The sequence below is a fragment of the Sceloporus occidentalis genome, unplaced genomic scaffold (assembly GCF_023333645.1).
Source record: "Sceloporus occidentalis isolate IW3139 unplaced genomic scaffold, rSceOcc1.0.p SCAF_1, whole genome shotgun sequence".
NCBI classification, from domain to species: domain Eukaryota; kingdom Metazoa; phylum Chordata; class Lepidosauria; order Squamata; family Phrynosomatidae; genus Sceloporus; species Sceloporus occidentalis.
Genome location: NW_028316981.1, coordinates 149,921,006 through 149,948,709, shown reverse-complemented (window position 1 = coordinate 149,948,709; position 27,704 = coordinate 149,921,006). Strand labels below are relative to the sequence as shown.

The following is a 27,704-nucleotide window of genomic DNA, read 5'->3' as shown; positions in this document are numbered from 1 at the left end:
GGCTCCTGGCTGGCCATGGAGCTCGCCCTGCGCCTGCTGCTCCTGCGCCTGGCCTTGGCTGCCTTCACCTGCTCCGCCTCAGGTAAGCAGCCAGGGAGGGAGGGAAAGCAAAGCTCCAAGGAGCCCTCCTCGGGATCCGAACCCAGGCCCCCAGCCAGGCTCAGAAGGGAGGCCCTCCAAGGGGAGAAGAAGAAGAAGAAGAATGTAGGACTGGACAAGACAGAAAGCCAGGAGGAGGCTCCCTGGAGATGCCAAGCGCCCGCTCCTCCTCCTCCGGCCCCAAAGACTGCAGGACTAGATCCAGAGCCAGGTGGAGGACCGGGCTGCAGCCATGAAGCTAGGAATGCTCTTAGAAATGGAGGGCACGGCCGGATGACGAGGCTCAAAGCCCTTCTCAGTCCTGGGCAACAAGGGCAGCAGCAGCAGATCCCAGACCAAAGGCCGGGAACCCCCAAAGGCTCCCTCCCAGGGATGTCAGTGCAGGCTCCCCCCTCGGCTCCTGAATGGAGGACGCCCAAAGGAAAAGGAGGACAGGGCCCAATAGGCACCAAAAGCACTCCTGGAAATGCCAAGGCGTCAGGCTGGGAATGGAGGACGTGGGAGGGTTCCTGGCGGACATGTCCGGGGGAAGGAGGACCCCCGGTCCCCCTGGAAGCGGCTGGCCTCTCATCCCCAGCTCTCTTCAGCCCCTGGCTTTGGGGTTCTTTCCCAACAGGAGCCCTGGGGCTTGGTACCTGGATCCCCCCCCTGGATCCCCAAATCCCTGGATGCGCAAGTCCCCTGAAATGGCACAGCCAAAAAAGTTTGCTTTTGGGAGGGGGGGGGGAGACCACACACACATAATGGTTGTTGTGTGCCTTCAAGTTGCTTCCAACACGTGGTGACCCTGCCACACTCTGAATGGAGGACAGAAGGCGGGAATGTAGGACATGTCCTGGGAAAGGAGGACGAGTGGTCACCCTGTTTCCGACTTACAGCGACCCTCAGGCAAACCTCATTGGGGTTTTCTTGGCAAGATTTGTTCAGAGGAAGTTTGCCATTACCTTCCTCTGAGGCTGAGAGAGTGTGACTTGCCAAGGGCACCCTGTGGGTTTCCATGACCAAGCAGGGAATCCAACCCTGGTCTCTGGAGCCATAGCCCAAGACTCAAACCACAACACCAGCTCTCTCTCTCACACACATACATGCGTCCCTCCACATTTGCAGCTTTGACTTTTGTGCATTTGATCATTCACGGGTTTTATTAACATGTTCTCTCTAGGAATATCTAGGTCCCCCAGCAGCGCGCCTCTATGCTCAACTTTGACTAAAAGGTGCACTCAAGGAGATTCCTAGAGAACACTCCACTAGGCCTTTGTAACTCCTCCAGCACAACTCTGTGGTCAATGTCGGGCAGATGTTGACCATGGAGTTGCACTGGAGGAGGACCTAGACATTCCTAGAAAGGTGTTCCCTCAGGTAAAAACATAGTGTTTGTTATTTGCGGTTTCCCCCCATTCACGGGGGTCCTGTGCCCCTAACCCCAGCGAATGTGGAGGGACAACTCTGTGGATGTGTTATATATATATTCATACGGTGGGTGGTTGAATCTGTAAATAAGGAATAGATACAGAGGCTGACTGTTTATCACCTCAGGTGAGTGCCCTTGTGCCCCTTCAGAGGTGCCACCTTTCCTGAAGGCATCACAGAGTGAGGAAGGTGTGTTGCGGAGTGGAAGGGGTGAAGGAGGCAGGCAGGCAGGTGCCTGAGGAAAAAGGGCAGGAAATACCATGTCTCTCTCTCCCCACCCAACACAGGGCCACACTTATGGGGCAGACTAGGCCCCTCTGGGATGGCGCCTGGCGGTGGTCTTAGTGAAAGCAAAGGGGAGGCAGCCCTGTCAGGAGGAACTTGTGGGGGGCACAGGGAGTGGGAGTGTATGGAAGAAGAAGGGGGGAGGAAACCTTGCCGGGAGAAGAAGGGCATCAGGACCGGCAGTTGACTTCTGGACAGCAACCAATTTTAATTTTATTTTAATTTTATTTTTTAACTTTCTTTTCCTCTTCCCTTTTTCCTTTCTCCTTTTCCCCTTTCTTTTCCTTTCGGCAGATTTGCTGAAAAGCGAATGTGATCCCCCCACAAGCCCCAGAGATAAGGAAGGAAAAAAAGTTAGCATTTGGTTATCTTGCAACCTGAAAGCTTACTTGTTTAAACCTCCAAGGCCTTTCCAAACAACTTTCTGTGGCACAAGGGTTTTTGTTTTGACCGAGGGGAAAGAAGAAGGGGGATATCTATTTCATACTAGATGGCAGGTGGAAACTTTTTACCATTCCAGTTTGAGTTTGCAAACTTATAAATTAGGAATGGCTACTAATGAGCTCTGAGTAAATATGTGTAAGAGTGCACTACAATGTTACTTGTTGTTGTTGTTGTTGTTGTTGTTGTTGTGTGTCTTCAAGTCATTTCTGATTTATGGTGGACCTAAGGCAAACCTATCCTGGGGTTTTCTTGGCCAGTTTCTTCAGATGGGGTTTGCCATTGCCATCCTCTGAGGATGACAGAGTGTGACTTACCCAAAGTGAGTTTACATGGCTGAGCTGGGATTCAAACCCTGGTCTCCAGAGTCATAGTCCAGTGCTCAAACCACTACACCGCACTGGCTCTCTATTAAATTATACTCATACACAAATCTAGACTCTCCTTCTAACCCGACCTTTTTCCTGGTCAATACATGTATGTGACCAATTGCCTAAAAATGGGAGAAACTACACATTGTATAGCAGCTGCTGGACTCGTGGCAGTCGGTAGCCAAGGGCTACCAAAGGGGACATTCTTAAGCACCACAGCATTTACATATTGTAAAAGAGGATGTGTTTGTTTCTTTTCTCTTGACCCGAAGCAATTAGCAAAGCAGGCAAAGCATAACTTTGCAGGGAATGGGAATAATTACCATGAGACACATCCAGCTTGGTGTTGCTTCAGTGGATCCTTTGCCTCAGTTTTCCCCTTAAGGCCATCTGGTGCTCCATGTGTGGTTTTCTCCCTCCCACCCATTTTCTCTTCACAACAACCCTGTGAGGTAAATTGCATTCACACTAATTTTTTTGTCCTGGGGAGATGCCAACTGCCATGCCGATTGTTGTTCCCATTTTGTTTTGGGTTCGCGAATCTCTTTAAGTCATTGTAACTCTTGTGTTATTCACACAGTACATCGTTTGGGGATAAAATGGAGCTGCCTCCCTTCCTTTGAATGATACAGAGTGATCCAAATTGATTCAGAAGCTTATTTACACTGCTGACAATGCAGATCCTTCAGGAAAAGTCGGGAAAAAAACATATGAAATATCCAAGGTTACGTAGGTTTTTTGCCACCCCTGCCCCAAAAGTGCACCAAGTGCCTTTGGGACAGGTGTGAACAAACAAGGATTCAACCCAGATTCATCTCAGATTATTTTTGTCATGTGAATGGGGTCAGAGTTAGAATTTAATCTGGTGTCACCTTGAGATGAGTCCACTTAATCCTCTTAAAATGCAGCTGGTTCTGGCCCAGTATTTGTATATGAGTAGGCACTTCCTTTGGAGTAAGTTAAACTCCTAAGAATGCAAGGATGGGAGCTTTTTTTCTCCAGCAGTATTTAAACAAGGGACGTGCAGCACAGTGATTAACATTTTATTACATGAGAACCTGTCTCTTTGAATTCCATAATGAGAGTGATGCTCTCTGAGAAAATCCAAACCCAAAGGGTCTATTCAAATCAGAGGGTGGGGTGGGGGGGGAAAGGGTGGAAAAATAGGCCCTGCCTGTGCTGTGCTTTCAGCATCTTCAAATGGATTTTTCCTCCCTTCATGGCAATGTTCTGCCTTCGCAGGCGGTATCAGACAATCTTTACTCTCACCAGCTGTTGTCATGGGAAAGAGACAAGTAAAGATGAAGTCAACAAGTGAGAGGCTTGAGAACTGGAGCTAAACCAGCAACCAGAATCAACAATGGGAAGCACAGATCAACTGTGTGGAGGGGGTTCTGTTTGTGTGTGGGGATGTGTTTGGATAAATATATGTTTAAATACTCTGTGTATTTACGCTCTAAATCCAAGGTGGGAAAGAAGGGTTGGATTAAACAATCACTGACTCACCAATGGTCTTGCCCCAGAAAAGTCCTCATGTAATAAAGGTGTAAAATCAGGTCACCTGCTCCAGTTTTGCCGAGCCAGTGAGAATAACAAAATGCAACCAGTCATTTGCACACATATATTTCCTTTGTCAAATTCAAGTCTCTCACACATGTCCTCCTTATTGCCTTTATCGCAAACCAAAGGGCTGCTATTATAATTAGTGGTAAGGAGCGTATCTGGAAGGGAAGGTTGGTCAGTCTAATTTACAAGAAGTAACTGAAGTCCATGTAGTTCATATGGCTCCATCCACACTACAGAAATAATCCAGTTTGACACCACTTTAACTGCCATGGCTCAATGCTAGGGAATTGTGGGGATTGTAGTTTGTTGTGGCAGAACAACTACAATTCCCAGAATTCCATAATATTGAGTCATGGCAGTTAAAGTGGTGTCAAACTGGATTGTTTCTGCAGTGTGGATGGTGCCTCGGTCTGAAAGGAAAGCTAACTCAATAAAAATATTGGCTGAAGAGAGACTATTGTCAAAACTTGGATGCTGAAAAAGGAACATCTAAGTAGGTAGTAGGCAGAATAGGTAGGTGGGCAGACAGATAGGCAAAAGTTTTAGACACTAGAAATACTACAGGGCACACTATAAAGCCAAGTTAATAAAAAATGCAATCTTAAGCAGTCTTGCTTTGAAGTCATTCACAACCAAAGGAGTTAAACTGCTGGGTAAACATGATGAGGATCCTAGCAAGACAAGGAGATGGACCCATGAGGCTTCTTTTCAGAGCTCTCAGGCAGCTGCTGTATATTTTTGGGGATCTCAATCTTAGGCTAAACAATTATTCATCAATACACTTAAGCAGGCCAGAGGACACTGTCAGCAAGGATTCCTGTGGATGGGAAAACTAAATAGCCGTGTTTGTCAGAGACTTTAAAACAATCAGACCAGGATGCAGTGTGAACCTTGCTCCCCGGATGCTTCCTGGACAGCCAATATTCTTTTTTTAGAGAAGAGATTGTTTATAAATGGTGCTTTTAATTTGTAATGAAAACAGGAAAACATGTTAAATCTGCATGGTTCTGCATCCTCACTGTTGGTCTACTTTTTTCTTTCCCTTAAAAACCCCCACAGTGCTCAGGTCTAATCTGGGAGATGATACTTGGAGCACTTCCCATAACCTAGGTCAACACTTCCATCATCACAGCAGCTTGTAGCTTGTTGCATTGTCAAGATCAGCCTCCCCCAATATGGCGCCCTTCCAGCCACAAGAGGGCATCAGGCTGGGGATGGCATCACAGGTGGAGAATATGTAGCCCAAGCGCCACTTGTGAGGTCCCTGATTTGTTTCTACAGCCTGAGGAACCCCCATGGCCTCAGCATCACCACTGTCAAATTTGACAGCGATGCAGTGCAAAATATATATTTGCATTAAAACAAAGTATATTTCAAAGGAAAACTGTGAGCCTGAGAACACAATTCTCCATTGAAACAAGGCATACACTCTGCCCCTCCTTTTAGGGTGCAGATAGGGAGGGATTTCCTGTGTGTGTACAGTATATACATATGTGTGTTGTGGTCTCTGGCAGGTTCTCAGAACTGTCATTAACCAACATTGCACACCTCTCCTAGGTGAGAAAATATAGCTTACTGTAGTTGCTTAATCCTGTGAGAAACTTCACTGACATCTTTTGAGAAACTTGGGTTCTAGGAACCAAAGGGCAGTAGAAAGTCTGGGGGCTGCTGGCACTCAGCGCCAGCTCTGATATAACATCTTCAGCTGTCACTCAGAACTGTTGTTTCACTGATGGGCCTGATCTAGATGTGCCAGGCAAAGAGGACAAATTAGGGCAGGAGGAGGAAGGGGCTGGCCTGTTTGCTATTTGCATGGCATTAACTGGACTTTTCACATCCATCTGAGGTACAGAAATGAACAGTCAGCTGCATTGTATACATTCACTGTCTGTGCTGAACCAAAGCCTTGACACAGTTAACAAACGAAGAAGAGCAGGCGAGTCTTGCAGTAAACGTGTGAGCATCCCTGAATCTTTGACCCTTTCATACTATGCAGCTGTTATTCTTGTGTGCCTTCTAGTCATTTCTGACTTATGTCAACCCTAAGGTTTTTCTTGGTGAGTTTCTTCAGAGGGAATTTGCTATGACCATCTTGGACAGTGTGACTTGTCCAAGGTCACCCAGTGGGTTTACACGGCCAAGCTGGGATTCAAATCCTGGCCTCCAGAGTCACAGTCCAATGCTCAAACCACTGCACCACATGAATAGCACCATTATTCCACTTTAACTGCCATGGTTCCTTATTATGGCATTCTGGCAGTTTAGGGAAAGGGCTTTCGAAATCCTCAGCCTGGGAGCACCTCTGATGCCTCTGCCTAATTACAAACCCCAGAATTCGTGGTGTAATGGTTTGAGTGTTGGAGTCTGACTCTGGAGAACAGAGTTCAAATCCATGCTTGGGCATAGAAACCCATTAGGTTACTTTGGGCAAGTCACAGTTTCTCAGCATCAGAAGGCGGCAATGGCAAACCTCTAAACAAATCTTGTCAATAAAACCCTGTGATAGGTTTGCCATAAGTCAGAAATGATTTGAAGGTACACAACAACAACAACAACAACAACAACAACAACAACGGAAGTTAAAGTGAAGTCATAGTACTTATAAGTGTGTAGTGTGAAAGGGCCCTAATTGCTATTACATTTCCAACCAGTTCAATTTACCTTGACTTCACAAAGCAAGGCTTGAAAAGATAACTGAAATAAATAGATAAATATTGGATGGTCTGCCTTAGATGAGTTCTCCTGTTGAATAACCTGACAGCTATGGAATGTGTGCCAGGGATTACTACTCTCTCCACTTCTCCCCATGCCTTTTCAATCTCTCTCTCTATTTTTTGAATGCAGTGCCTTATTCTGGAAAGTCCATCCAGTCATTCAGCAAAGATGCTTATGGATCAGTGGGCTCACTGGATGACCGGACTAAGTCTCTCCTCAGGGGCAGAGACAGCATCACCAGGGATGATCCCATGGAGGGCCAGCCCTTGCCTTCAACTGCCAGTCAAAAGGTGAAAGTAGCCAACGCACACTTGCAGACCCTGGACAAAAAGAAGAAGACAAAAAATTTAGTAGAGAATCACACAGGTCTGAGGAAGCAGCCAGTTTTGCAAGACAAAGCTTTTCCTTCCAACAACCATGAGGAGGGTACTCCTTCCCTCAATTCCTTCAGTCAGACCAACCGAATGCACACAAATAGGCTCCAGCTGGAAGCCACCAATAGCATCTCTGCCTACTTTCACCTGCCAGTATATCTCCATCATCATGAAAGACTACTGGCAGAAACACCAACATTAAAAAATGTTGAGCTTGGCACTGGGCAAAACTCTCGTGGCTTGGATCACTTCAACCGACCTGGCAAGGTACACTCTAACTACAAACTCAGCCATTCCCTCAGAAATGCCACTAAACCCTCCTGGATTACAAACCGACAGACATCAAGCTGGTTGGCTCACTTCACTTTCTTAAGGAATGGTAAGGGTGCAGAACAGAGATGTGCCTGCATTTGTAGTCACATCAGTGCCAGTGTTGTGTCACTCCTGAGTCCATTTACAGAGTCATAATTTTGGACTATAATCTCATGCTAATTTAATAGTGTCACTGAACTCAGCTGACATCCAAGTTAGGATCTGGAAATGTTAAACCCAGAAGGCAGTAATGATCAGTAGCTTTAGTTTACTCTTTCATATGTGCGAGAGGTTGTCATGGATCTAATTTGATAGAAGTGGCTGAATTATGCTTGGCATTTTATTTTGGTGGTGTTTTTTTTAAATCACTGTAAGTAGCACATGACAGCATTCATATTTCTGAGTGGTAACTATTATGTGAAAATTTGATACTGTAAAATAGGGATGGGACTCATGTGATCTTCCTACACTTAACATCTTAGTGCAGGTGGAAGGAATCATCACTAAATAATCTTACCAGAGATAGCAATCTGACATTCTTCTACATGCATGCAGTCCCATCAAGACTGGCAGAATGAGGAAGCTCCTTCAGGCAACATATATTTTGAATTATGAAAGGATGTGCCTTTAAGTCAATTGTTGGCCTCATCAATTTCAGTGGGTTTTCATTGTTGTTGTATGTGCTTTCAAATCATTTCTAACTTGAAGTGACTCTATCACAGGTTTAGTTAAAACTACTTAGTGGTGATTTCTTCCACCTGTACTAAGATGTTCAGTGTAGGAATATCCCATCCCAATTTTCTTGGCAGGATTTGTTAAGAGGGGGTTTGTCCCTGCCTTCATCTTAAGTTGAGAGGGTGTGACATGCCTAAGGTCACCCAGTAGGTTTCCTTGGCTGAATGAAGATTTAAATCTTGGTCTCTCAGTCTCCTGATCTGTCATTCAAACCACTACACCATGCTGGCTTTCAGGGTCTTCTTGGACAAGAAATACTCAGAGGTGGATTGGTTTGTCTTAGCAACTTGTTAATTCAGTAATTTATTATTGTATTTCTACTGCAATGGAGAGGGAGAGGTGGGTGTGGGATTTGATTCCCCCTGCCTTTTTATGCCTTGGGTGCCAACATTACAGTTTTTTTACTATCGTTTACCTTGGCAATGGGGAAAAACAATGGAATTTTATGCTTTGCTTCAGACAGCAAAATCTCTTGGCTAATAGGTAATTTGGGTAAGACCTCAGAGTCTTGACAAAACCTTAATATAAATGCTTTGGTCTTGTGGAAGCTAAAATGGTACAGTATTGAAAAAGCCAGTCTGGTCTGAGAGTCAGACTAGGACCTGGGAGATCAAGTTTTGAATCCCAGCTCAGTCATGGCAACCAACTGGGTGACCTTGAGCAAGTCACACTCTCTCAGCCTCAAAGGATGGCAATGGCAAACGCCCTTTGAAGAAACCTTGCAAGAAAACCCTATGATAGATTTACCTTACGGTTGCTGCAAGTCAGAAATAACTTGCAGGCACACAACAACACAAAAATTTATATTTTCCTACTGTAAACTAAATAAACGTCTCATGTGCAGATTGGCTAACAATACACAAATAATATAAATATGAACTTAAGTGGTGAGAAAAAGAGGAATTTTGGCCAAGGAGTGTCTGATGATCAGGAACCCTGGACCAGAGAATCAGGGACAGGTTCTCAATATTCAGGACAGATCATAAGGAGCTGACCTTATACTCTTTCAATAACTTCTCAGTTACCCGTCCCAGATTGATAGAGGTCTGGTGTGGGTTCTGGCCCTCCATCTGTTCCAGTGCATTACCTGATGAGTGGTAACTGTGGAGTGCAAGGACATGCTTTTAAAGGTGCTAGTTTCTCAAGATAGGGAAGTATCTGTGTCAGGGATAGCACTTGGTAGATTGTCAGCTTGAAGGTCTCCTGACACTTGGGTTCATGCTTCTGTGGTGGCACTAGCTCTTCCAAACTGGCTGGTCCCTTATCCCCCTGTGAATTCTGGTCATTGCTCTTGGTTGGGATTATGACAGCATGGAAGCGACTTTCAGCATATAAAGGCATAGAGGAGTGGCAGAAAAGTTTATAAAAGCACTAGGATGTACCTGTAGTGCAAGGCCACCCAAACAAAACAAAAACTTTCATGGGCCCAGAAAAACATAGAGGCTGCTAGTCAAGACCTTTGGGCTGGGATGGTGGCATCTCAATTTCAGGGCTGTAATTCCTCTGCATCTGAGAAGGAAGGAATAACTGTAAGGAAGGGCCTATCTCTTGGGCAAAAATAATCTCATGCTGAAGATATGCTTCTGGGGAGAGGACTGTGATAGTGAGAGACTGGATTACTAAAGACAAAGACAGCCCATATTTTGGTGACTGACATGCCTGGTGCAAAGATTAGAGATACCAAACATCATCTAGAAAGTAAGGACAGTGGAGACAGTAGTTGTGCTGCACATCAGCACCCATGACATCCAAGGAAATGTTGCCAGTTAGGTCATGGGAACCAAATTTAGGTTGCTAGATGGAAAGTTGAAAGCCAGGCTCCGCCCCTACCCACTGGTAGCCCTCTCCAAAATGCCAGACAGACAGGTGAAGGAGATGGCTCCCCGTATGTAAGATGTTGGGTTTAGATTTGGTAAATATTTTAAAGGAGGATTTTGAGACAAGGCAGGTCTGTCCAAAAAAGACACTAATTTGAACCAGCATGGAACCAAAATCAGACATGTAGCATTGAGGAAGTGGCAGAACAGCTCATAAAAGGAACTCTACAAAAATACTGAGAACTGGGAAGCATGCAGTTCATGCTGAGTCGTCCCTAGGGAAAGTAGGTGAAAAAATGTTTCCAGTTGCCAAAAAAGCGAACAAGCCATGAACATATGATAAACTGGATAGCCAGTCAAAAAGGCCTAAGAATCATGAGGGGGAAATGGATGTGCCAGAGAACAATGGGGATAAGGATGACATGATGTATATATATTTCTATGCTAATGTTACACTCCTCCAAGCTAAGATGCACCTGAAGCTTTGAGGAGGAAATATAGATATATCAGATTCAGATACATATTTTCCCTCTCTCTAGAATAGTGAAGGAAGCAGATATCGTTTTAGATTGGTTTTTGTTTTGTTAGGATGATAGAGAAGCATTTACAAAATCTTCATCTCAATTCCAGCAGCTTGTTCCTGCACCCAAGATTCGCTAGCAAACATGGGTCTTGTCTGGAATTCCTAGGAACAATGTTAAATGGAAGATGAGATTTTAAAGAGGCGCCTGAAAGCTTAACAGTTCTCTTGCACAACAATGAATCTGCTGCACCAACAAGAAGTGCTGGACACAAGGAGGGTAGGGGAGGATGATCTTGAAATGTGCTAGGGAGGTATATTGGGGTGATATTCTCTGACAGCACAACAACAACAGGAGAAACTGGAAAGTGACCAAGATTGCATGCTGTCCACATTACTTGGAAGCAAGCCCCACTTAACAACGTGGGGCTTGCTTCTGATTAGACAATTTGCAGGACTGCACTGTAAACATCTTTGGGGGCTACTGAACTGTTCTGTGTCACTGCTTGATTTCTCATATTGGGAAGATGTTGCTGCCACTCCAGTTCCTGAACTGCATCAGTGCAACTTCTGCATTCAACTCTTTTGTTCTTGTTGTAGGTGCTGACAGTACTGAAATATGTCTGAATGACTGCAGAAGAGAGCATGAGGAATTGGAAGCCTACTGTAGCAGTGAATTTGGTGAGCTTCTCCAGCCCCATCAAGCTGGTTATGTATAGGCTTTGTGTAGCTTCCAGGCTTATCTTGCTGGCACACAGATTCCATCTCCATGCTTAAGAATCTTTTAGATTGATGTGAATTCCAACTGCTTTTATTTTTGCTATCATTAACTTATTAACATCCTGAGAGCCAAAGAGCAGTTATAGAAAGATAAGAATAAACAGAAATAAATTTCACCTAATTTTTTTTTCCTGTTTTGGGTCATGCATCTTGAAAATGCTGAACACTCTTGCTTTGCATGACCTCAGTGGCTGGGAATTATAAGAGGAGTAGTGGAACAGATTGGAATGGCACTAAACTGGAAAAGGCTGACCCATGGCATTATGGGGCAGGCACCCTCTGGGCCAGAGGCAACCTGGTGCTTCCCAGGAGTTTTGAACTGTAACTCCCAGAGTCCCTGATACTAGGCTGATGGGGCTGCCTGTCTTTGCTTTAGGTCATTTTAAATAGTGTTTGCTTTCCAGCAGATCTGTTGGATTTAAGTAGCTCTTAACTCTGTGGTCTATGTCTGAAACACATATTGTAACACATCATTTTTAAAGTTATAAGCCTCACTGTTTATTCTATTCAGTTTCACTTTTGTGTTTTTTTTAAAATGTCTTTTAAAATTTCAGTTAATCTGAACCAGGGACGGGAATTCATCAGCCAACTGCTGGACAGCAATTCCCAGCATTCTTCACCACTGGCATGTTGGCTAAGTCTGCTGGGAGTTGCAGTCCAACATCTGGAAGGTCACAAAACTGCCTCTCCTGCTCTTAACCATATAGAGATGCTGAAACATACCCAGTTGCTACCGGAATAGATCCACTGACTCAAAGGCACCTACCTTGACTTACCAGTTTCCATCAATTCAATGGGCCTAACTCTAGCTGGGACTAAACTCCAGGCTTGAGGTAGGAGAACTGCTAAAATGTATTTTAAAAACAGATGTATAACCCTCTTGTTGTTACTGGGCTACATCTCCTATATGGACTTTTTCACATGGAGGAATGCAGGACCATTCCGAAAGAAGAAAGTGGGGCCAATCCGGAAATGCAGAGTCACTGTACGTACCACCTCATCACACACAAGATCAGAACAGAATCCATACAAAATAGAGCGCAGTGCCAATATGGAAGAATTCATCACATGAGTACATACCAATTAGCTATTTCGAATTAATGTGTTTGTGCCTATGCAGAGAAGGCAGGATCGTATCTTGGGAAATCGCAGCAAAGGTTCATGGGGATTGCAGTCTGTTTGTAGCAGTTCCTATTGGAGCATTATATTGAGCTGTCATGTTGTTGCTGTGTGCCTTCAAGACTTATGCCAGACCCTATCATGGGGTTTTGAGGGCAAAATTTCTGCAGAGGGGGTTTGCAGAACTTTGACCCCCCCCCCCCTTTTGATGGCCTTGCCCTGGCCCCTCTGCCTTCCTCCTCCTCCTCCTTACCCAGCCTCTGGAGCAGAAGCAGGGCCAGGGCAAGCTGGCAGGGGGAGGAGGAGAGGGACATGGAGTGCTGCTGCTGCCCCACTGCAAGTCACACTGTCTCAGCCAGAGAAAGGAGCAGGAGGCAGGCCCAGGAGCCTTTTGGCCAGGCTCCGGGGGTCTCTTCCTGGCTCCTCTCCTCCCTCCCTCCCTCCCTCTTCCCCCCGGCTGAGAGAGTGTGACTTGCAGCGGGGCAGTGGCGGCGCTCCACCTCCCTCTCCTCCTCCTCCTCCCCCTGATGGCTTACCCTGGTGCTGCTTCAGCTCCAGAGGCCGGGTAAGGAAGGGGAGGAGGAAGACAGTGGGGAGGGAGGAGAGGAGCCAGGAAGGTCCTTTGGGGGTCTCTTCTCTCCCTCCCTCCCTCCCTGCTGCCTTCCTCCTCCTCTTCCTTACCCAGTCTCTGGAGCAGAAGCGGAGCCAGGGCAAACCGACAATGGAAGGAGGATGAAGAGAGGGACACGAAATGCTGCCACTGTCCTGCTGCAAGTGGCACTCTCTCAGCCAGAGGGAGGAGGGCCCAGGAACGCTCTGGCCAGGCTCCAGAGGGTCTCTTCCTGGCTCCTCTCCTCCTTACCCTCTGGCGCTCAAAGGATTTGGGGAGTGTTTCTATCGAATGCAATCCCATGGCAATCTAGGCATGCATTTCACAACAGGTAAATGTGAATTGAGTGCGAATTTGGAGGGGAAAATGATTTGTAAATTCAATAGTTAACCAAATTTAAATGTTTTTGGGATGACTTGCCATTGCATTCGGATCAATGTTGCATTGCTCTCGACGTTGTATGATAATGTCACGTGAAAGAATGTGAAACCCCATGATTGACTCCACATTGACCCTGGGATAAACTTCCAATTTCCCCAGTGTGAAAAAGTCCTATAAGCTCTAACCAGGATGGCTGGTGGTGAGGAATGATGGGAGGTAATCTGATGCCTGGAGGCAATATGTTCCAGTACTGCTCTAAAAACGTTAAAACCCAACTACATTTCTGGGATTACTTTATCTAATTCTAGGATTAAGACTCTAGGATGTAGCCTGTGAAATGTCTGCATTTTTTGCAATTGCTAATAAAAACACACTGATGGAAAAACAATCCCTCGTATAAGTGATTTGCAAAGACTACAATTCATACGTTATTAATTTATGACACAGCTATCCTTTTATTTAAAATAAAAGCTTATTTCAGGTCACCCTCTAATGAAGCCTGGTGACTGGTAAAATCAGTGAACGTCTGTTGCCCATTTTACAATTTTTATTAGTTTTATACTTATTGGCAAGCCCCCTCTGAATAAATCTTGCCAAAAAAATCCTGTGATAGGTTTGCGTTAGGGCTGCCTTAAGTCAGCAATGACTTTAAGGCATAGAATAACAAACTTATTGCCGAGACTAGATAGAGGGACATATTTATTGTTCTGTACACTGAAACAGTAACACTATAGCTCTAGGCCACCTTTAGATATGAATTCACAAAGCTGTACTGTTAGAAACTGTTTCATGTAACTGAAAAATGAGTATTCAGCACACAAACATTTAGGTATAAATTATCCCCTCTCTTTTTTTCAAAAGTAGTGAATGGGATTGTTCACGATATTGCCACAATACATAAAGGAACACGTTTGGTGACACTGTTGGTAAACAGTAATGGACTGTACAAGATGACCCGCCTCTACCTCAACCCTGATGGCTTCTTCTTCCGAGTTCACATGCTAGTTGTGGATGCCTTGAACTGCAGTAAACCCTGTCCAGACTTCAGACTGGGTAAAGAATCAGAGTCCTTTCTCTTATGCAGTCAGGTAACCTTAGAGGGGAAATCAACATGTTGAAAGCATAGATAATGTGGGTTAAATTTTACAGAAGAAGGTTTGTCTGGCTGTTATTGTTATTAACATTTGTACCTTGCTCTTCTGCCATAAAAATCAGCTTACAACACTGAGAAATGAAACTGAGCTTACAGTGTAGAAGACACAGCACAGAAGGAAAAGGGGTTGAGAGAGAGGAGGGGGGAAGGAACCTTGAGTAAGTCTTTTTTTTTTACAAAGTGCACCATATCAGTGCTCTAACTGTAAGCACAATGGAAAGGCTGTTGCTTTCTCTTCCTCTAATGGTCTCAGCAGTGACAAATGGCAGCAGGAGGGACAGTAGTGTAAAAGTATTTCTGGGGTGTATGTGTTTACAATCTGCAAAACAGGCCGTTATCAAGATAACATTCACCAGCCATTAAGGGTCTCTATGTAATTTAGACCGGTTATATGAAGAGGAGATTTCTATTTTCCTCAACTCTCCTCATGTCAGTCAAAGAGGACCTAGTGAATACAAAGTGGCAGTTATGATTGTGTAACGAAGGGGGAAAGGCAGGTGTAGCACTGAGAAAATCTCTTCAGTGGATCTAGTGCATTAGCCTTAACTAGCCTCAACTTGGGAATGCAGTCTGGAGTAGTTGAGATAAAAAACAGTGTTATTAAGAGTTGGAGAGGAAACCTGAATACTGCCAGAGATTTGGTTAGTTTAGCATAGCTTATCATATCTGAATGAGAACAGAGCTTATCACTCCGCTTAAATAACCCTGTTGACCTCACCCGAATTTAAGCCTAAATCGGGAGGCAGCCAGGTCCTACTGCAAGTACCTGTTGGGTGAGTACAGTCTGGCTGCAGCCTGGGCCCCAGGCGAGCTCTGGCAGCTATTTTTCCAAGTCGGAAAGCTCCCAGCTTCAAAATAAGGCTGCCGGAGCTCGCCTGGTTTACATGGTAAACTTTACAGGCCTGAGTCAATAGTTAAGGTCTAAGTGCAGCACTTCAAACTGCCTTGCAGAGTGAAACATTCCAAGTCCAAAATGATGTACTGCAACCAGTTTTTGTCACTACATGTTGCAGCAGGTTAAATCCAAAAGACACTCAGAACCATGGAGGGGTATGCTATTTTTCAGGTAGCCGATACATTGTGATGGGTCAGCTCTACCACAGGAGGCGGCAACTTCCTGCAGCTCTGCAAGAGCATGTGAGAGGACGGCTGAGGCCAGGGGATGGCCTGCTTTGGAGGGGCAGAAGCTATGTGAAAAGGTTCAACCGAAGGTGGCATCAGAAAGTTCAAAGGGCAGCACACACCAAATGCGGATGAGGATACAGCAGACAGCTCCTCTGGGGCACTAGCAGGTTGGACTGCTGCTGGACAAAGAGAATTCCTGGCTTTTGCCATAAGGCCAGGGGAGCAGGTCTCCTGGTTTCACGTCCAGTGGGGTGGTGGCAGAGGGTGGGAAGAGAACGCTGTGGCACCCAGTTGTCAAGGCATGAGCTGCAATTGGACTCAATTACCCATCAGCTGATGCTACACAAAAACCACAATAAAACAGTTTGTGTTTCAAGCCATATAGTTGCTGTGGAATTTTTTACAGCTTAGGCCAATTTGCTTTTAGCCTAGCCTCAATTTATGCCAGCATAGTTAAACCGAATTCCACAGCTGATAGCCTTATCCTTCAGGAGCAACTCATTTTTTGAAATAAAAACAAGAATACAAGAGTATGAGATTTCTGCTTATGAAAATTAGGCCTTCTCCATTCCTCCCTCTCACTGTGATCTCTTCTTTCATAAAGCTTTCCTAGTCTACCAGGGAAGGTGTAGGAAGGCACGGGATGTGCCACATTGGGCCGGAATTGGGAAGGGGAATTCACAAATGTTAAGGGGCTTGCATAAATCATGTCACCATTCACCTTTGTTTATTTACAGAAGTTATTTATTTTGGGGGTTTCTGCTAACCTCAGATGCACAAATATTTCTGAGCCAGTAAAGCTGATATTAGCTCTCCAAATGGCAAACTTCTTTCATTACTAAGTTATTTCTGTTGTTTATTAAACAAATCACATGCCTATAAGATCAAATGATTATTTTGATCATACTTTATTATTTCTATATTGTTTGAGTACTGAACTGCATAAATACAATTATCTTACACAGATATCACTGATATATCTGTCTTTTCTCAGGGGTGTGTTAAGACCTAGTAATTGGGCATTTGGCTAAAGCAGTGATTTAAACAGGTTGATATTAAATGTCCATTTTGTATGATGCCAGTGCCTTAAAATATGTAGTTATTCACAGAAAATAAATAATTGCATCCATTGTTATCAGAATCTCTTTATGGCAAAAGGGCAAAGAGAGAGAGAGAGAGAGAGAATAATGGAAAAAATGCAGTGCCTCAACTCAAAGCAGATGAATGGATGTTCAACCAAGTTTAATTCTGGACAAGAATAATAACACCATGGAAAAAGTTTGCTTAATGAGACGTAGAGAGGGAATGGAAGAATTCATTAGCATGCCCTGCCATTTGAAAGTCTTTCAGACACCTGGATACAAGCCATGGCTAGAATCTTGTAGAGCTGTAAAATTATAATGGTGACACATAATTCAGAAATATCTGCTAGAGGTTTTGTGGAATCTAATAGCTTCACATATGTTCTAATGGAAGGAAGGGAGTTAAGACTTGTGAGGGGAAATGGCACACTTACAGTGAAGATGTCAGAGCTGAACATTTTCCAAGATACTTTGAATGAAGGCATTTTGTCAAAAGGGGACTTCCTGGCAGCAGCTCAGTCTATTAGGAGGAGAATGGGAAGGAAGCTTGCATACAACTCTTCCCCATATTTATTTCTTCAGATCATGTCCTATATTTAACCCAGATAAGAATGCCTGGGATAGCTAATTCTTTGAAGCAAGGAGGACAGACTGTTGAAGCAGCACTACATTTTCATAATTTTTCTTTTAGGGAAAGCAACATCAATCTGTATCACCATGAAGTACCTTATTCTAACATAGCAATCTCTATTAAAATTAAACAAATAACCAGAACAGATTTTAGAGACAATGTTGATTGGATTTGAGATCATCGTTCGATGTAAACGTTTTAGTTCCAACAAGAACACTGTAAATCAACAGTAGATCCAGAAGATTAATCAGGAGGATAAATGAAGGGAGAGATGCCAAACACTGCTAGCTAGCAAGACAGAAAAATAAAAATTGAGGAGTCAATGAACATAACTGAAAAGAACTTTGGACTCCTGCCTTGGATGCTGGCATACAAGGGATATAAACCAAGCGTGTGGGTTTTATCTGCAGCATCCAGAGAAGTTTATGTTGGCAAACGATGGCTTCTACAGGAACAATAACCTAGGCCCTAATCTCCTGTAGTTTTTCTGCCTGGACACTGCATCACATGCAGTCTGAGGGGGTCTTCCAACCCCAAGTAGGTTTACTAGGTGTACACATAAGTGGGAATTTTCCAAAAACAGAGATCACAGAATGGTTGGCTCTAAGCAATGACCCATATACAGGATGAGGCAAAAGCCACTTGATAGTGACTGATGCTGAGCGCATCTATTGAAAAGATTGGGATAACCTATCTATATATTGATTTTAATATTTTGCTACTAGTTTTGTTAATAAATTACAAATTTGTATTATTTATATTAATAAATGCATCTGAATTAATTTTGCTATTCTTTTATGCAAACATCAAAACCAAAGAAATTTAAAAGCTGCATCTTTCCAACTACACTCATCCCTCCATATTTGCAGCTTTGATATTTGCGGCTTTAATTATTCACGGATTTAATTAATATGTTCTCTCTAGGAATATCAAGGTCCTCCAGTGCAACCCTAAGGTCAACTTTAATTAAAAGTTGCACTGAAAGACCTATTTGAGATTCCTAGAGAGAACACTCTGCTAGGCATTTGCAGCTCCTTCAGTGCAGTTCTATGGTCACTGTCTGTCGGACATTGACCACAGAATTGTGCTGGAGGACCTAGAGATTCCTAGAGAGGTGTCATCTCAGGTAAAAACATGGTGGTTTTGTTATATGCAGTTTTCCCATATTCACGGGTGTCTTGTGCCCCTAACCCTAGCAAATACGGAGGGACAAGTGTATTCTGAAAATACTTGCATGCATCACCTGTTATGCAACACACTATGACCAAATACATTTCCTCCCCATACTGGTGCAGGTTCCCTCCCCACTTGGTTTTTGAATACTGTCACATGACCAGTAACTTCACCTTTAAGAAGTAATGCCTAAAATGATGGCAGACTTTTTACTGAGAAAATATGTTACAGCTACAAGTGACTACCCTACTACTAAAGTTTGGGAAACAATGGTTGCATCTGCATGATATTGATAAACAGGATTCTATAAAACCCCTGGCTTTTGGTGAATGGCTTGTATCTTGGTGTACTGCTGTTCATCCTGTTTCTCAAGCAGTCAAAAACATTCTGGATTCATAAGCCAAGAACAAATTCCAGTTGGTGATTTTAGCTTGTAAAGAAAGAGGCTAGCCAGAATCACCAGCTTGAATGAATGCTAAACAAACTACAGCATGCCCTTGCTATCTGTGGGCATTTCAAAATGGACATTTAGTACCGGACCACCGCCACATGGATAGCAAAAAGCATGGGACGTTAAGTCCTGTTTTTTCAGTGGGTGTATATATGCCCTTTGAAAAAGCCAGGGCTTGCCTTCCGCAGAAGCTCAAACTGCGGATGGCAAGCCTGCAGTTGGCACAGGTGTGCTGTAATTGTGTTTAGCTGGTTGTGCTAGCAGGATTAACCAAACAGCAGTGAACAAGCTGCATATGATCTATTAATGATAAGCCAGGATTCTGTATAATCATGGCTTACCATTCTGAGTGAAGACTGTCAGTAATTATCTAGAAGGAGAATAAAATCTTGGGAGATATCAGTGTTTCTCTTGGTGTTTAACTATGAATGAAGAGAACCACTTTAGTTAAAGTACAATAAAATTAAGAACTGCTGTTGATGTGAAATCAAAAGTAAGTATTGCACTCCAAAATGAATCAACTCAAAATTCATAATTAATTACCACCATCTATAGTTTGGAAATAATAAACAATTGCCCATGTTACATAAATACATACATGTACTTCTGCTCATAGACACTTAAAAAAGAGCTGTTTGAGAAGAGCCTGTTAAGGCCTTTCGTACTTTAGAATGACCATTCTTACAAATTCACCCACTGTTGTGCTTTGCCCAAACTGATACAAACATTCTGCAGCTGTTCAAGATAATAACATTCCAATTTGAGTCTCCATAAATAGACCCAAATCCATGAAAAAAAACAAAACACAAAACATCTGATTAAGGAGCATTTGAACTCTGTTTAGACATGGAACACCAAATCCATCCATCTGACTGAGGAGCGGCAGTTAAAAAGTGACCTCAGTTGGCTCATGATATTTCATACTCTCTCATTAGACATATTTTGGTACATGAACAAACTTTCTGAATGTTTCAATAATACACTGAGATACTAGAAAAAAATAAAATATTCTGCACATTGTTTCATTTAAAAAACTGGGTAAAGTATAATTTTCTTTATTCCTTTTACAGAAGTGGTATTTAAAATGTACACACATTACACTGGCTCATAAATAAAACTTTTCAAAAAACTAAAAATTACCAGAGTTGATACAGCTAAGAATTGTTTTCATATATTACAAAGCAGTAGGAAAAATGACGAGGCTTGGTAAAAAGTGTATGAAAGTAGCATTTTTCTCATTTCATAATTATTTATATGAAAAATTTCCAAGAATTTCTGCACAGTATGGCAATGCCAAGTGCTACATATGTTACCCTAAACAACTGATGCTTCATTAGGAACTCCACCAAATCTGATGTCCAACAACATTACTTTATTAGTCTAAGATGAAATGTCCTATTATGTACAAAAAGGTTATTCTTCAGTTTGTCACAATTTGTTTAAAAACAGTAATCTATTGCCTACGGGTAGGAAAGTTCTTCTCTGAACATGATTTTCAAGGTCAGCCATATGTATGAATAATACAGAAATATTGTGAAGGAACAATCTCTGTAGGATTAAGGTTGAAAACCTCTCTTCTTTATAAATGTAATGCATACAATATGTAGCATTTCTTTCTAAAAAGTCCTAAGACAATATACCCTAACACACAAATACTCATCTTCCTACTTTCTAAAAAGCATAAATTGATATCTTTGTGACAATGAACAATTAACTTCCTTTTGATTTCACATTGGTTAAATGGTAGCATCTATGTACAAAAGCAAAGGCTTTCTTAGATTAACCCCAAAATATCTGTACACCTGAGCCTGTACTTAAGAAAACTGTGGTCGACAGCAGTGTCTAAGAAAGTAACAGAAAAGGGTTCTTTGCATAGCAGGGTGAGGTTAAACCCAAGGAAAGCTTATCCATAATCAGATAAATTCTGGATCACTGAAGGGCAAAACTGTGAATTAGTGCAAAATCTAGTTAAAATGGGTATAGAGCTGCAGAAACCAACTGCTGCTGGTTTATGATGCACATACAAAACTCTCATCAACAGCATACATGATTGGTTGGAGAGCAATTTAAAGAAAAACCTGTGACAACTCTGTTGGCTTCATCTTTTTAATATACCTTTCCTCATAGAAATAGCACAAATTAAAATATTTAACCTCACATAGTCATTTGCTCATTACTCTCATTTAGCAGTGAGCAATGACAATTGTCACACAACTCTTTTTAATCAATGCAAAGGTTGTGGCACCACAGACTAGATTTTTACTGTATTTGATTAAAAGCAAGCAGAATCACGTGTGGGGCTTCTCCATCCTCTCCTTCTCACATCTTCATCCCACTCTATCTTGGGATCCTTACACTTCAGAGCAAACCTCCAAAACCTTACAAACATGTTAGTGAACATTCAAAAGACACCTACATCTGTGGAGAGAACAATGATCTCCATTTATTTTGTTTCATATACATCCATATTTTGAATTTTTAATACAAAAAGAAAAAAAATTAGAATTTGACAAATGTTTACAAACAAGATACCTTCAAATAGATTTTACTCAATCAGTCCGGTGCAGAGTAAATGACACTGTACTGTTATATTCAAGGCAACAAAGTCTGTAGTCCACTGACCACTTAGCCCAACTTTTATGCAAGCTTAATTGATTTCATCTACCATGAGCAATACAGTCATTGTTGATTCCCAGTTTGTTTGTGCACATGTGTACATAGCAGCTCCTTTCATAGAAAGAAAAGACATCTAGAGGTCCTCTTGTACTTTTAACCTACAGGAATCATGGTAAGATACAGAATGGGTTACATATAACCAGGGCTGGGAAGGGGGTATAAGAAAAAAATAATAATTAGCTGACAAATGAGGGCAGCAATAAAAAAGCGTCCTTTTGCAACAATAAATAAACACAGTCAAAAGTTCTCTGTGTGGACTTTAAACCAGCTTCTTCACTGAAGAACTGATGTGGCATTTCCATGGAGTTAGAACTTGACCCCATTTTACTGTATCTTGTTTTCTCCTGTGTCCATCAACACGTTTTCCTGTTTCTGCCACAACAGCACAATTTGATCTTGACAAGAAAACGATGATGCTGATGTTCATTCTTTTGTCCTTTGGACAAAATTAGCCAAGAATATAATCTGATGTGACTGATAAAAATGCAGTTTACATCAAGACTTGTCAGGACATCCTGACTAAAACCCTCTGGCTTCTCAATTTAAAAAGTTTCAGACAACCAGATCCTTTCTGTTTGTATATTAGAGTAACACGTGGAACTTTAAGAAGCTGTAGACTGCAGTTTGTTGTTATGAGACCTGCAGAATGCAGAAAAGGGGAACAATTAAGCACCCTTCATTTAAGAAAGCTCAGGTGTTGTAAGCAGATGCCGATGACCTGCCACTCTGTCAGAATGGAGCCATGCTGTTCCTGTTTGCAAGCCGACATCAGAAAGAGAAACTATCTTTTGACATTTCACTACATAAAAAACTTCCAACACACAATGGTCCACATCCAAAACCCAGAATAATAATTCTTGGAGGAAAGTAATTATAATTATTACACACCCAATTTACACTGCTTTTGGAAGTGATTATAATTTAATGCTCTTTTTGGAAGTGTTTATTAAAAGGAAATAACACATAGCTTCCATTACTATTACTTGACTTAGTTATGATATAGTATCCAAAGAGTGAATTGTTCTATTTTCCAACGTAACTCATAGCATCTGATTGCTTCCACATTAAAGCACAGTTTAAAACTAAATAACAAGTATAATTTTCCCCAAAAAATCCAATTAAGGAAAGTCAGACAAAAGTTAACACACAGGCTGTATAGACCGGCCATAAAGGCCGGCATGGAGGCGTAGCGTCCACATGATGCACAACTCGACTCCACCCCCATGCCGACATGCGTGGGTGGCATCATAGCGCTCCTCTGGCGCTGAACCTAGATGATGCAGCATGAAAGGAGCACAGAAAAGTTGTGGCACTGGTGGCTATGGCGCCCTTTCTGTGCTGCAGAAAGGAGCTGCTTTTTGCTGCTCCTTTTTGTGCCCCAGAAAGGCCAGATTGGGGCTGTGGCATGCAGTTGCTGCAGCCCTGATCTGGCAAAGACAGAGGAGACTGCAAGGAAAAACACAGGTGTTACTGAAGCAATAATGGGAGTTGCAGCCAAACAATAAATATTGATAATAAAAGAAAAATGTAAGAAAGGAATGATAGTCTGAGAAGCAGCAGCTAAGCTGCCATTTTCTCTGTATATTATTAACTGTCATGCTAACAGAGAGGTGTATGAAAAAGAAAGGCTACATACCTGCTTGCTTTGAATCCTTTAAGTTTTTGTACAAAGAATGATTCAAGAACCTCTGCACACTGATAAAATGGAGAGTCATTTGGATTGTAGTAACGACAGTTATCAAATATTTTGGTCATGTCGGCCACGAACTCAGTCACCTTTTTGTAGTAACGTTTCAGTATTCTTTCTTCCATGGTGGAAAGGTCTTCAAAATAAGCAAAGGATAATTCAGAACAAGATACAGTCGGCCCTTCTTATACGCGGATTTGCCTTCTGCGGATTTGAGCATCCGCGGAAGGCAAACCCGGAAGTTGTCCCCAACAAAAGTCCCTGGCTTACCCTCCCCTTTCCTTCCCTCCCTTCCTGCCTCCCTCCTTCACTCCCTCCCTGCCTCCCCCCTTCCCTCCCTCCCTTTCCCCACTTACCTTGGCCGCCGCCGCCGCCTCCTCCAAGTCGCCGTTACCGGCGGCGGCGGTGAGGAGGCATGGCCCTCGGCCTCCGTGGGAAGGCTGGGCGGCGCTGGAGGCCAAAGGGCCTCTAGGCAGCCACCTGGCCCTTCTGCGGAGGCGGCGGCCACGAAGCCCTTTGGCCTCCAGCGCCGCCCAGCCTTCCCGCGGAGGCCGAGGGCCATGCCTCCTCGCCGCCACCGGTAACGGCGACTTAGAGGCAGCGGCGACGAGCAAGGTAAGTGGGGAAAGGGAGGGAGGGAAGGGGGAGGGAGGGAAGGAGGGAGGCAGGAAGGGAGGGAAGGAAAGGGGAGGGTAAGCCAGGGACTTTTGTCCCAAATGGCGGCGCGCGTGCACGCGCACCGCCATTGGGGACAATAGGGACTTGAGCATACGTGGATTTTGGTATACGCGGGGGGTCCGGAACGGATCCCCCGCGTATACCAAGGACCCACTGTATCAGTAACCCACACAACTGACTCTATATTCTGAAAGCACAGAATCAGAGAATCATAAAGCTGGAAGGGACTACAATGGGCATATACAGTGGGGCAAAAAAGTATTTAGTCAGCCACCAATTGTGCAAGTTCTCCCACTTAAAAAGATGAGAGGGGCCTGTAATTGACATCATAAGTAGATCTCAACTATGGGAGACAAAATGAGAAAACAAATCCAGACAATCACTTTGTCTTGATTTGGAAAGAATTTATTTGCAAATTATGGTGGAAAATAAGTATTTGGTCACCGACAAACAAGCAAGATTTATAGCTCTCACAGACCTGTAACTTCTTCTTTAAGAGGCTCCTCTGTCCTCCACTCTTTGCCTGTATTAATGGCACCCGTTTGAACCCTTTATCAGTATAAAAGACCCCCTGTCCATAACCTCAAACAGTCACACTCCAAACTCCATTATGGTGAAGACCAAAGAGCTGTCAAAGGACACCAGAAACAACATTGTAGACCTGCATCAGGCTGGGAAGACTGACTCTGCAATAGGCAAGCAGCTTGGTGTGAAGAAATCAACTGTGCGAGCAATAATTAGAAAATGGAAGACATACAAGACCACTGATCAACGCCCTCGATTTGGGGCTCCACGCAAGATCTCACCCCGTGGGGTCAAAATGATCACAAGAATGGTGAGCAAAAATCCCAGAACCACATGGGGAGACCTAGTGAATGACCTGCGGAGAGCTGGGACCAATGTAACAAAGGCTACCATCAGTAACACACTATGCCGCCAGGGACTCAGATCCTGCAGTGCCAGACGTGTCCCCCTGCTTAAGCCAGAACATGTCCAGGGACATCTGAAGCTTGCTAGAGAGCATGTGGATGATCCAGAAGAGGATTGGGAGAATGTCATATGGTCAGATAAAACCAAAGTAGAACTGTTTGGTAGAAACACAACTCGTCGTGTTTGGAAGAGAGAGAATGCCAAGTTGCATCCAAAGAACACCATACCTACTGTGAAGCATGGGGGTGGCAACATCATGCTTTGGGTCTGTTTCTCTGCAAAGGGACCAGGACGATTGATCCGTGTACAGAAAAGAATGAATGGGGCCATGTCTTGTGAGATTTTGAGTGCAAACCTCTTCCATCAGCAAGGGCATTGAAGATTAAACGTGGCTGGGACTTTCAGCATGACAACGATCCCAAGCACACCGCCCGGGCAATGAAGGAGTGACTTTGTAAGATGCGTTTTAAGGTCCTGGAGTGGCCTAGCCAGTCTCCAGATCTCAACTCCATAGAAAACCTTAGGAGAGAGTTGAAAGTCCCGTGTTGCCCAGCAACAGCCCCAAAACATCACTACTCTAGAGGAGATCTGCATGGAGGAATGGGCCAACATACCAGCAACAGTGTGTGCCAACCTTGTGAAGACTTACAGGAAACTTTTGTCCTCTGTCATGGCCAACAAAGGATATATAACAAAGTATTGAGATGAACTTTTGATATTAACCAAATACTTATTTTCCACCAAAATTTGCAAATTAATTCTTTCCAAATCAAGACAAAGTGATTGTCTGGATTTGTTTTCTCATTTTGTCTTTCATAGTTGAAATCTACCTATGATGTCAGTTACAGGCCCCTCTCATCTTTTTAAGTGGGAGAACTTGCACAATTGGTGGCTGACTAAATACTTTTTTGCCCCACTGTAGTTCAAGCTCTCCACCTTGCAGGCATACATAACTAAAACACGCCTCGAAGTTCATTCAACCTTTTTTAAAGACTGCTAAAATGGAGGGTCAGGCATGCTCTCAGGCAGTTTATTCCACTATCAAACTGTTCCTACAATAGAGGTTCATCCTAAAGTTTAGATGGAATCTCTTTTCTTGTGATTTGAATCCATTGGCTCATGTTCTAGTCTCTGAAAGTAGCAATAAGCTTGCTTGTTCCATCTTTTACATGGCATCCCTTCAGATATTTAAAGGAGGCTATCATGTCACCTCTCAGTCTTTCTTCTCCAAGCTAAACATACTCAACAGATAGGAAAATAAACATGTGCCTGAATAGTATGCTTAAGACAGGAATGGGAAATATGTGGTTATCCACATTTTGTGGGATGGCTATACCCATTATCCTTCATCACTGCTCATGTAGGCTAGGGCTGTTGGAAACAGGAGCAAACTGGAAGTCTACAGTTTCCTCACCCCTGCATTGGGCGTGACAAACAAGGGTGACAGAAGAGAAGAGTCATTTAAGAAGTATATTCAGTCATATGAGGGCAGCACTCCTTGATATAAATGTGCTCTTTTTTTGAAGATATAATCTCCCAAAGCATCATGAAGAATTGAATAAGCTCACTGACATTACAATTTACTTGATTTTATTTATATCTTGCTTTTGTCCAACAAGGGTAAAACAAGACACCTCTAAAACCTGATGATATAAATGACACATTATGTTAAAACATTAATAAATGTTAAAGTGTATAAATAATTTTTTTAATTATCTGAGATACCTTGGGATTTTCTATCTTTAATTTTCTCCTTTTGTTTTCTTTATTTTTTTACTACTCAAAGCAATCAGTGCACATAAGCTAGTTGAATTTGCAGCTCATCTGCTCATACTGATTGCTCTTTATTTGCTCTTAATTCAAAATCTTGTTCGAATGCGTCAATTAGCTTCCACTGAAACACACATACAACTACACAAAGACTTGACTGTGAAAAAGAGCCCAGTTCTGTAACTACCACAGTGATCACTGAGCATGAAAAGAAAAAGCAGTTAAAAGGACAAGAGGGGGAAATGTACATCATCTTTTCTCATGAAAATACGAATAATCCAACTGTTAGGAAATAGAATAGTTTCTTGTACCTAAGCCAACAGTGTCTGTCAGCATATATTTGCAACTCACAAATATGTTTCTATAAGAAAAAATTAAGTTTTCCTCTAAGTAACAACGGGGTTTTTATGTCTCCAGACATGGAGGAATAAAGCTTTCTCCTTGTTTTTTCCATTCCAGTAACTCTTGGGATAGACCCAGATGCAACCTGAAACCATCTCAGTAGCTGGTAGAACCCAGTTTGAATGCCTGTAACTTTCTCTTGTTTTCCATTTTAGGAATGTACTCAGATGTAGACTCCAGGGCTTGAACATCAGCCACATGTCTCCTCCCTACCCTGCTCACTTCTGCCTCATGTACCATCTTTCCTAGTGAAGAGTCTGTAAAACCCCAAAGCTTACTCAGTATTTTGGGAGTTCAGAGTTGACCTAATAAAGATGTTATCCTAAAATAGATTGTAAAATGTCTATAAAGACATACTAACTGTAACTTACAGAAGAAAAAGCATGAAATTGTCAACACAAGGCTCTGTTT

General features: G+C 43.0%; 2 protein-coding genes across 20 annotated transcripts in view; one reads left to right on the top strand and one right to left on the bottom strand.

Moving 5' to 3' along the window:
- CUNH17orf58 (chromosome unknown C17orf58 homolog) lies at positions 1–27,499 on the top strand. 3 transcript variants are annotated; one of them, XM_089476844.1, is made up of 6 exons: positions 1–82; positions 7,017–7,640; positions 11,246–11,326; positions 14,397–14,588; positions 15,755–15,980; positions 27,449–27,499. In XM_089476844.1, exons 1-5 carry the CDS (start codon positions 16–18, stop codon positions 15,943–15,945), a joined length of 1,155 nt encoding a protein of 384 aa, XP_089332970.1. In that variant the 5' UTR covers positions 1–15; the 3' UTR covers positions 15,946–15,980; positions 27,449–27,499. The 3 variants fall into 3 exon arrangements, with proteins under 3 accessions (XP_089332970.1, XP_089332980.1, XP_089332961.1); XM_089476854.1 differs by lacking the exon at positions 27,449–27,499 and having other exon boundaries at positions 14,400–14,588; positions 15,755–18,240; XM_089476835.1 differs by lacking the exon at positions 27,449–27,499 and having other exon boundaries at positions 15,755–18,240.
- Positions 21,568–27,704, bottom strand: part of BPTF (bromodomain PHD finger transcription factor) — a 114,351-nt gene continuing 108,214 nt past the window's right edge. For 15 of the 17 annotated variants that reach the window (XM_089540963.1, XM_089476715.1, XM_089476790.1 and 12 more), the window contains 2 exons: positions 23,463–23,649; positions 21,568–22,465 (listed from right to left, as the gene is read on the bottom strand). In XM_089540963.1, coding sequence (XP_089397089.1) covers positions 22,429–22,465; positions 23,463–23,649 — 224 coding nt within the window. In that variant the 3' untranslated portion in view covers positions 21,568–22,428. The remainder of the gene's footprint in view (positions 22,466–23,462; positions 23,650–27,704) is intronic. The other 2 variants (XM_089476724.1, XM_089476706.1) reach the window with 2 other exon arrangements.

Excerpts from the sequence above, each read along its gene's own strand:
- CUNH17orf58 (XM_089476844.1), top strand. The coding sequence starts at position 16 with ATGGAGCTCGCCCTGCGCCTGCTGCTCCTGCGCCTGGCCTTGGCTGCC. Across the intron at positions 7,641-11,245 it reads CTTCACTTTCTTAAGGAATG|GTGCTGACAGTACTGAAATA; the intron begins GTAAGGGTGCAG and ends TTCTTGTTGTAG. Across the intron at positions 11,327-14,396 it reads CTACTGTAGCAGTGAATTTG|TAGTGAATGGGATTGTTCAC; the intron begins GTGAGCTTCTCC and ends TTTTTTCAAAAG.